General features: G+C 43.0%; 1 protein-coding gene across 4 annotated transcripts; it reads right to left on the bottom strand.

The window, feature by feature from the left end:
• Positions 1-216: 216 nt before the first annotated feature.
• Positions 217-8,058, bottom strand: osr2 (odd-skipped related transciption factor 2). 4 transcript variants are annotated; one of them, XM_076041105.1, is made up of 4 exons: positions 7,934-8,058; positions 1,572-2,252; positions 1,099-1,198; positions 217-778 (listed from the first exon to the last, which is right to left on the bottom strand). In XM_076041105.1, exons 2-4 carry the CDS (start codon positions 2,213-2,215, stop codon positions 596-598), a joined length of 927 nt encoding a protein of 308 aa, XP_075897220.1. In that variant the 5' UTR covers positions 2,216-2,252; positions 7,934-8,058; the 3' UTR covers positions 217-595. The 4 variants fall into 4 exon arrangements, with proteins under 4 accessions (XP_075897220.1, XP_075897219.1, XP_075897221.1 ...); XM_076041104.1 differs by lacking the exon at positions 7,934-8,058 and adding an exon at positions 4,273-4,626; XM_076041106.1 differs by lacking the exon at positions 7,934-8,058 and adding an exon at positions 4,273-4,624 and having other exon boundaries at positions 217-696.
• Positions 8,059-10,545: the final 2,487 nt, after the last annotated feature.

The following is a 10,545-nucleotide window of genomic DNA, read 5'->3' as shown; positions in this document are numbered from 1 at the left end:
TAGCTTTCTGATCAGTCGACTTGTCCTGAGAAATACCGACTGCCCTATATTGCTGGCTGTGTGATGACGTCCTCTCAAAAGGCACACCGACCTCCCTGCGCTGTTGACTGGCTGCAATAATGTGTAGTATTCAATTCACCTGCAACCGCAGCCGACGCTTCAACGTCGTTTTGAAACGTTCACGTGATGTCACGTAATAAAAGACAGAGCAAATCCAACCATTTAATGGAAATATTTATTTCTAAAATACAATATAACATACTTTAAACTTATGACTGTTTTAACACTTTATCAATTCACGGTCAGAAAAGAAAATAAAAAAAAACAGTATGTACATGGTCTTTGTATTTACATGTGGTGTGTGTGTGGGGGGTGGGGTGGGGGGGCATGGGGGGGAGGAGGGGGCAGCGTGTTACTCCGTGCGCTGTTCCCACTACAGGTGCAACCAAATCCCGCTGTCTAAAATGCGCCGCTTTGAAAACGCGTCCCGCTTTTGGAGATTGTCTTAAAGAGCAACAGCCAAAAAAGGGGCCCATTGACTTGTCTTCCTTTGCGTTTTTTGTCCATTGTTTTTATTTTTGAAAGTCTGTGCAGGCTAGTAGTCCTGATGCGGGCTGTGCGTCAAACTGTGCCGTCGCAGGTCACAGTTGCGCCGAAACACCTTTCCGCAGCGGCCACAGCTGTAGGGCTTGATGTCTGTATGGGTGAGAAGGTGAGTTTTCAGGTTACTTCTTTGATTAAAGGTTCTTCCGCATGTGGGGCATTTGTGGGGAGATTCCTGTTTAGATTTAAAGCAAGCAAAGGATTATTCGCTTTAATTTTATATATGAAAAAACTGTAAATTGTATTTCTGAGTCACCTCGCCTAGACGACTATATTATGTCAATCATAACTCATTTAAACATTTTTAAAAAATAATTTCTAGTTATATCTTAGCCACAAGTTCTAGTAGTTTTGAGGAGTTTTGAGGTTCATTATATCCCCATGCATGCAGTACATATATTGAAATGCTGTTTTATTATTACACAGTGTCACATATTTCTGAATTAAATAAAATAAAATAAAAAAAATCCATGGTATTTGTAATCGTCAGCTTACCTGCATGTGTAAGGTTTTATGGACGGCTAAAGTTCGAGACTGACAGAATCCTTTCCCACATTCTTGACATTTGAAAGGTTTTTCCTTGGAGTGGATGTATCTGTAAAACACAAGTAACACTTCATCAGACGTCTGATCATGCCTGCATGTGCCTGGAGCTATTGCAAACAACAAGAGCCACGGGGCGAAAAACCTCCACTGCGTTCAAATGTGAGCGTCCAACTTTCACATGTTGCATATAAAGTGCATTAGCGCCCTCATGGACAAAACCAGGAACAGGGCTGTCTGCGTGATGTATGTTGTTATGTTTCCCCCCCACCTCTCCTTAAAATTATGTTTAGACTGCAATTAGCGGTTCTTTGGGGGGAAATATGAATTGTGATTCAATAGGTGCGATCACATAACAACAGTGGAGATTTATAAGCCCATTCAGACTCGGCGCAGCATCCGGTCATTTCTGAATCCGACCTCACCTGTGGTCTCTGAGATGGTCCTGCCTTCTGAACGCCTTGTGGCAAATGTCACAGGTGTACGGCCGCTCGTCCGTGTGGGTCCTCTCGTGGATGAGCAGGTTGTAGGACTTTGTGAAATGCCTGCCGCAGAACTTGCAAATAAATTCCTTTTTAGTCTTGGACGGGAGCCTGCCCCGAGTGGGCTTCCGGTCCGGGGACAGCTTGCTCAGCTCCGATATGGTCGCCAACTTGGCCAGATCCGCGGCTTTCGGCGGGTCCTCCTGCGTGGCGGCGAGGGCCAGGTTGGCGAAGTCAAACCGCGGCCTGTCCTTGCGCAGGGCGGGCATGCCGCCGTGCGCCAAGCCGCCGGCCTGCTTCGGGTGAAAGAGCTGGGCCGCGGCCGTGAAGGGCAGCCCCGGGAAGGAAATCCTGGGGTCCATCAGCCCCTGGGCGGTCGCCATCTCCGTGATGGTCGACCTCAGGCCCTGGATGTGCGGGTAACCCAGAGTCCAGTGGTTCATGTGCATGGTCTGTACGGCGCTCAGGCCGTACAGCCCCTGCAGCTGGTCGCCGGGGAACGTGTTGACCGCCTGCAGGAAGGAGTAGTTGGTGAGCTGGAGGGCCGGGTGCAGCGGGATCGGCGCGTGCAGGGCTTTGCTTCCCATCTCGGCTCGGAAGTTGTGCAGGAGTCGCGGTGAAACCCTGCAGGGGGTGGGAACAGTGGAGACACAACGTGTGAGGGACGAGGTCGACACATGACACGCAATGGAGTGGATAACAAGGAGACACTTGCAATGTTTTTAATCGATATGACGAAGCAACAACTGTTTATTGAAATGCAATTGATATTTTTAGAGGGACTGGTTGAATCTCACATTTTATCAGAATTTTTTTGACGGTGGCAGAAAATATTTTCTGCCTGCAGGAAATATTACAGTTGTGACCATTTCGACGTTTCGCCATTAAGCATATTGTTTTATTGTTTTTAAAATGCATTTTAAATAACACTAGGCTCACATAAGTGACATCACCTGACCTACATTAATTATAAAGCAGTATAATTTTATATTGATGACGTTGATTAAACCCAGACAAAGACGAAGGAGAAATAAATAAAAACGCTTATTTATTTTTTAATCACAAGTCAAAACTAAAACGCAGGTGTCCATCAAAAGCATTTTTTTAAATTTAAATCCCTTATCGAAAATGTAATTAAATTATTAGTATTATTATTATTTTAAATGACTCGTGACAGTGATTGACTCGGGCCGTATATGAAATGTCGAGACCACTTTGACTGAAAGCACTGCGTGTCAAGGGCGGTAATTAGAACGCGGAGGGTGTTGTGTTTGCCGGTGGTCCCTACGTCCAAAACTGCAGGGGGAGTCTGCAGCCTCCAGAAATTGCGTTGGCGTTGCTTTAGCAGAAACGGGTCGTGTTATTAAAGCACAAAAAATGATAACAAAAAAACAAAAACAAAACACACACTTGCTGGCGACCGTTCTTCTAAAACTTTTGTGTGTTTTTCATTTTTACAATTTCTAGTTCTCCCTTCTGCACATTTTGACTAAAAGACGAGTTTCCCTTCTGCAAATAAAACAATAATAATATTTTTAAAAAAATAATAATAAAAAAAAAACTTGGCGCAATTTAAAAAAACAAAACAAAACAACAACACTTGACTTTGGCTTCATTCACACAGAAAAACAAGCGTGCGTAATTTAAACGCGTTTCCTTGTCTTCGCGTATACGCCTGAGTTTGTCCAGGATGGAAACTGTTGGTTTAGAATGACAAGTCGTGTTGCGGCCGTGGCGGAGCGGTGAGTTGAACGCGCCGGGTGGTGAGAGTGAGGCTGGCAGCGGGCCAGCGGCAACACGGCGAGCTGACCTTCACTTTTGGAGGAGCCAAAAGAGAAACGGTAGAGAAAAGTGTCACAGTTCGTGTGCATGTTTTTTGTGAATAAAAATAAGGCAATTTTTTTTTTTTTTTTTTACACAATGTTCCACCGCATAAATTAGACGACCTGGCTCTTGCTAAAGACGAAGGCGTATTCTCGACTCTCCCTTTCAGACGCAGACGGGAGGAGGTGGTGGGTAGAGGGGGGCTGTGCTGCGTTTACATGTAATTGTGCACAGGTGCAACGCGAGTCGCCCCGCGAGCACTTGTTTCTTGACTTGACGCGAGCTGAGCTGAGCTGCTCTGCGCTCAACCTGTTCTCCCACTAACCTTTGGACTTCATTTACACTGGGCTCATCGCGCCGTCGTTCTCCCCACCCCATCTCGCATTTGTTTCCAGTGTTGGGATGAGTCATTTGTTTATATTAAACCCGTGACAAGTCCAAGGCTGCTCATTTTCACCCGTGTTCTGCGTCGGTGGGCGCAAACTACAGAAGGCAAAGTCACGGGCAAAAAAAACCCAACTGTGACCATGACCTGACAATCATCGCGGAACAACGATCGCCTCTCTGGAGAATCACATGGCACAGCTGGGTTGACTTTAGATTTAACCTTTTCCGGATATCGCGATCTCTCTCTCTCTCTCTCTCCCTCTCTCTCTCTCTCTCTCTCTCTCTCTCTCTCTCTCTCTCTCTCTCTCTCTCTCTTTCTGGGTTTAACGTCTGTGCAAACTGGACATTTAAACTACATTATTATGAATGCAATTGCTGTAATTGTGACGGCTGTGTCGGTGCCTGGCGTGCAACCTGTCCATCAGAATCTTACCCGGGTGACTCTCGGCCAAAGGTCCTGCGGTATGTCAGTAATCCAACAGTGTGCGTCTGGAGACGACGAGCCCCAGAAAAAAGCGCGACCCCCAAAAAGTTGTTGCTTTCTTTTCTCCCTCCAAACTCCTAAGTCCGTGAAAGTTTTTTTTTCACGTAGCCATGCAGACAGCTCTGGTTGTCTCGGACCTCTGCGAGCTGCTGAAGAAGTTGTGCAAAAGAGGTGAGGGAAGTTTTTTTGTAGGGGGGAGGAGGTGGAGGAGGAGGAGGAAGGAGGAGGAGGAAAGAGGGAGAGCGGCGTCGTGCGGGGGTCCCGTTCGTGGCTTGCCCTGCGAGTGCGCGTCAATGCGCGCAGGTCCTTCTTTTTCAGGGCTCCGGGGCTCCGCGAGAGCTCAGCCCGCCCCCACCGACACGCCTTCACCACCCACCCCTCCTCCTCTATCATTAACTCCAATGTTCCTCCTCTGTTTATTTGTGTTTGGATAGCAACTAGGGCTTCGGAGCGTCAGGGAAGCGTGTTCCCTCCTCAACCTGTTCTGTTCCTCTGACACCTCGCGCAAACCACGCGGCCGAGGCTGATACCAACCTTTTTGGAAAACGCGACTGGAAGCGCAAGGAGGAAACCCTGATCGTTTTCTCTCTCCCCCCCCGGACAAAACAGCGAACTTTTTTCTTTCCCCCCTTCCTCCTCCTCCTCCTCCTCGGCAGCAGCAGCAGCAGCAGCAGCAGCAGCAGCAGCAGCAGCACAGAACTCATTTGCCATAACGGAGAGTCAATACGTCAATTTTTTAATTGTTTCTCTGTGGTAAGAGTGAAAAAGTTACGAGTTTTCTGTCCAGGGGGGAAATTAGCAGCGTGGAGTACAAGTAACAAAAGTGGACAATTAACACCACTTGTGGCCAGAAGAAGTTTTCCTCACACTTTGATCATCATGAAATGTAAGAAAACACTTTGGTCACGGGAAATAATTTTATATACAACGGTAGAGCCAGCCTGCAGCAGTATTTCGCCCCTATTTGCAAACAAGTGACTTGATTAAATATGATAAATGCGGAAAAAAAACAACTTTTGATTTTTTTTTTTAAATTGTCAACCCGTGTTGAAGCATATTGATTAAAATATGAAATCGTGTAGATCAGTTTGATGGTGGTATCCGTTTAAATACAAAGTTATTACAAGTTTTGACTAACACACACACACACACACGCACGCACGCGCGCACGAAACATATCTCCACATATCTAATTTTTGTAGTGAAGCTCCAAAAAGTCCACTGACAGTGCAGATGGACAGCATGTGAAGCCGCCGCTCGTCGAAACACATCGCTTTAAAAAAAAAAAAAAAAAAATACATTAAAAAAAAAATACATTAAAAAAAAAAAAAAAAATCGTTATCTCGTGATTTCATACGCGCAGCAGGACGACAGCAGTAAAAGTTCACCTCTTAACACGGATCCGAAGTGGAGCGCCACAGCAGGACAGACACAAGGGCACTGCAGCGGCTGCTCTGACTACGCTGGTTGGGACTCCCGTGTGCGGAATACAGGTCTGTAGCGCCTTCTAGCGGGAATTTGGTAAAACGACAAGGTCGTGCTTTTCTCAACTCCAGCTGTTCGCGCTCGCTGTTGCTATCTCGGAAAAAAAAGAGAAATAAAGGAAGAAATAAATAAGTAAAAAAAATAAAATTGCTGTACCGCAACAAATATTGGCAAAATACGATTAAAAATACATAAAAAAAAAACTTTTACAATAACCCAAAAACATATATTTGATTTTTTTTAAAAACTGATTATAACACGAAAAAAAAAAAAAGCTTTGCGAACTATAACAGCATAGAAACCAGTGTCCAGGACTAGGAAGATTTTACATAATTCACACGTTCAGTCCGTTAAGCGCACGAGCCTCTGTGAGCTGCACCATACTTTCTGCACACACCATGCTTGTGGTTTCTGTTGGGTTTCATTTCACCCGGGACTCCATCTGCACTGTGAAAACGCTCAGCAATTGCCGTCACACTGTAAGCCATTTTCCCCACCCCTCATTTATTTTTTTTTAGACATTAAATGATGACATTTTCTTAACGCATGCTTTCATTTTTTTTTTGCCAAAAATCGTTAGAACGTAAACCGCTGTTATTTGTTCTTGCTTGAAATTGTCATTTAAAACGAACTGTGGTGTATAAATAGGGTCACGCATTGTTTACTCGTAATCGCGTTCGAGTTTTCATTTGCTGCTAATTTATGCAGCCGAAATCAAGTAAGTGCAATGCATGTTAAATACATTTGCAGGAATAAAACAGTATTTAACGTGATAGCTGTAAAAAAAAAAAAATAAATAAATAAAAGAAAAGAAAAAAATAATTGTTTTAAATTAAGCGTGCAGGCCTGTGACACTGACCTCATTTCGAATAGTTTTTTCTAGGACTAAAATGTTCATTTTTATGAAAAAATTGGATTTCGTAAGTCGTTGGCATTGTTATTACAGCAGAGAACAGAGAGAGAGTGAGAGAGTTGAAAGTGAGTGTGTGTGTGTGTGTGTGTGAGAGAGAGAGAGAGAGAGAGAGAGGGAGAGAGAGAGAGAGAGAGAGCACTAGCTGATGCTGTTGTTTCCTGCCGTCCTTCCGCGATCGTCTCAAGGCATATGTAAATTTCATCGCGTCCCGACAGCACTTTTTTTTTTAAATTTTATCTCTCCTTGTACGTGTTCTCCAAGTTTACAGCTTTTCCATTGTGCCGCAGCCTCGATCTGCCCGCTAGGATTACCGTTTTCTTTATAGTTGGGGTGAAGTCAGAGGCAGAAAGTTAGTGCCGTTGCCCTTTGGCCCTGCGCTGAGTCCCCTGCAGCCGCCATCATTCTCTATGATAATCCGACTCCCACAGAGTATCAGAGTTGCAGCTCACAGCAGCTGCCAAGCCCGTAATGGCCGACCGACGCTCCCCTTCCAATAACACTGAGTGACAGGGAGAGAGAGGCCTTCGAGCATTATTGAAAGAGAATCGTGAGAGGTCTGACCTAAAAACTCAAAATCTTGACTCATTATCTATTAGATAATAACAAAAGGACAATGACGGGTAGGTTTGATAGATTTGAATTAATTATGTGTTTAAAAGATGAATTTATGGATTTTCTGACACAACATATATACTGGATATCCTCTTCAAGGTAAGATATAAACTAATACGTTCAACCTCTTTTACACACCTAAAGTTTGCAACTTGATTCCTAATTTCTTCAGTTTGGAAACATAGTAATAACCCAGAGAAAATCAAATATGACATGCTTAATTTTGAATTTGCAATGAATTAACACGTCCAAGTGCATTTTTTTTGCAAAAAACTAAATGTGGAAAAAAATTTCAGAAATATGAAAAATATTTTTGAATGTGACGTATTTCATTAGTTGAAATTTTTTAAATTGACAAATTTGTAGTAATTATATTCTTACAATACAATATTTTCTCTTGAGTTTTGGAGAAAAGTCAAAAGAAAAAAAAACATCAAGTGCTGTAAATTTAGGGCCAAGTGAAGATAATTGATGAAGCTAATTTCACCACTGGCAATGATCTGCTCTTGTTATGATGCCACCAGCTAATTCAGATATTCACACTCAGCTCTGATACTATAACATGATGTTCAGCTTCAACAGAAATGTGCGATCCCTTACCTCCACAGTGCTCCCTGACAGAAAATGTTTCGCTCTCGGCCTCCTCTGGGGTCTCACGGGTCTGTTTGTATCTCTGTACTGCTGTGTGTCTGTTGCCAGACAGGATGTCAGGTCCATATGAACAGGGGGAGGTAAACCTGTCATTCTTACCTACCTGCTGTGGTTTCAAAGCCCCCACATCCCCACCTACACTTTCACTCATCCTGTCCCTGAGGCAGCAGCTGAAGTGGTTGCGGCAGTTCTCAGGATGGGTGTTTTTCACTCAAAGACCCCGGTAGTCACATTTTCCTCCACATCACACTCTATTTACAACAAAGTGTGCACTTCTAGGAAAGGGGGCTACGTGCGCCTCATTTGCCTCATACAGGTGGGGCTCGATTTTGTTTCTTTGACATCCATTTCTTGTAAAACTGGAAATATTCCCATCTCAAATATATTAACTAACAGAAAAAAAATGTTTATTATGAAACTTTTTTTGTTTGAATGTCATTTTGTACAAAAAATCTTGGCCTAACTGCATGTCCTATATATTGGAAGGAGTCCTGACAGGATAAAACAAGTCTGTTTCAACAATTATTTGTTAAAGCGTGACACGTGTCCAGACCAGCTAAGTTAGGAAAGCAAGTAAAATAAGTCCACACTTGCCAATTTCTCTGTTTGTGACATGACTTTGTCCTCTGGGTTATATCACACATGCCTATGGCAAAAAAACGCAATCATATATTGTTTTCGTTGCTAAAAGAATTAAAAGAAATGTTGCAAACAACTGTCAGTTCCATATGTCTAAACCATTAAAAGTTAAAGTTCTGAAATAAAAGGGGGGGAGGAGGCAGGCGGGGGACAGTATGTAACACATATTCCTCCACTTTAAATTTGACACATGGTCGAGAGAATTAATAAACAATCTCAAACTAGTTTAAGACCCAGATGGTGGTGACGTTGAGCAGATCCTCGCTCTCCTGCCTGGTCAGTGCCGTGCATGATATTGTTCAGCTGTGACAGCCACGTGCGCTATCCTTCTGCTGCATTGTCCAAGATTGCCCCCTGTTGGTTTAACCTCAAATGACTTTTGAGGGAACATTTTACGGCAATAAATCACCAGAGCTGGTGAGAGTGTTATTGTCACAGAGAATGTGATCTTAATTACTCATTGGAACACTTAGAACAAAACATCGAATGGTCCTAAACTGAACTTTCTCTTCTTTTCTCGACAAAGCTCTTTTCCTTTACCCTGTTCCTTTTAAAATCTACATTTCAAGTAGAGGTTTTAGACATTAGGTGAAAAAAAATAACATAGTCTCATCATTTCATGTCATCCCTTGGTGCTGGAGAGAATAGGGGACTGGCAGTGTGTCATGCATTCCTCTGGTCTCGATTTTGGTCGTGATCTTTTCTCCATCTGCTGTCCATTGCCACTCTCTTCATTGGGCTCCTGCCATCTGTTTAACAGCGCTCGGCACCTTTGCGTGACCAAACGCCTTTGCTCCCTGCAACGTCATACACTTTGCCAGAGGAGCATAAAGATGAAAACCGCCATGATATTGTGCTCTTTCAACCAATAAAACCCACCAGTTAATGCCGCTCAAGCCGTGCACCAAATCCCATTTGTCAGCAAATAGCTTCCTGCTTCGTCCTTGTATGTGCTTGCCAAGCGCTTCTGTAGTGCTCCCTGCCATTAACATGACATCTCTGGTTACTTGTTGTCAGGTCTGATAGAGAACAGGGTCCAGAAGAAGCGGCAGCAAAGGAACGGGGATCTGTATATGATCAGATCACAGACATCTGAACTCTGTGGGATCATCAGCTATCATTTCTGTACACTGACAATTAACTGATTTCACGATTTCATCCATGCACGAAGGCTACTTTTGCTCTTTAGTATGAAAAATCTTCAGAGGTGGCATTGGCAGTATTCACGTTCTGTAATTAAGTAAAACTACACACACTTGAGTCCAAAGTTTTACCGAATATATAAAAAAAATATTCTGGTAAAAGTAAAAACACAGATTCCCCTTATTTCCCCAAGTAAAAGCAAGAAAGTACACGCTGTGAAATGTACTTTAATAAAAAGTAAAAATGTTTTTACATGAATCGATATACTCATTAATAATTTTTCAAAAATGAAAACGTTGTGACAGAGTAATCTAAACTGAACTGACCAGAGTTCTTGCACGGGCATCTGGATAATTTTTAACAGCTTTGGTAATCTCAGCACTACAGTTTTTTTTTTCAACTGCAGCACAACCTAACGGTAATCAGTAATAGTTATGACCAGTGACCCATTATTGGATGTTTACACTTTTAATAACAATAACCAACTTTCTACATACATCTACTAAACAGTGACCCCAAAGCTGAGGCCCTCCAAAAATAATCATCCTTTAAAATATGTATCTTGTGTGTTGTCCAGTACCAAACTATTTGTGGTTCGTTACTTATCACCTCTGAAAATCAGTTAACAGCTGGGGAATTCATGAAAAGAGACCGGAGGTCTAATAAAATTTAGTACTGTGCGCATTGTGTTGAAAAAACAAAAAACAAAACACAGCTTCAAAAAAATGAGAGCGAGAAATCATCAAACAGATGTGTTGAGAAAGAAATTGACCTGATGG

Source organism: Nelusetta ayraudi, unplaced genomic scaffold (genome assembly GCF_046127955.1).
Source record: "Nelusetta ayraudi isolate G7.1 ecotype Tasmania unplaced genomic scaffold, CSIRO-AGI_Nayr_v1 ptg000063l, whole genome shotgun sequence".
Classification (NCBI taxonomy): domain Eukaryota; kingdom Metazoa; phylum Chordata; class Actinopteri; order Tetraodontiformes; family Monacanthidae; genus Nelusetta; species Nelusetta ayraudi.
This window is presented reverse-complemented; position numbering and strand designations above follow the sequence as displayed.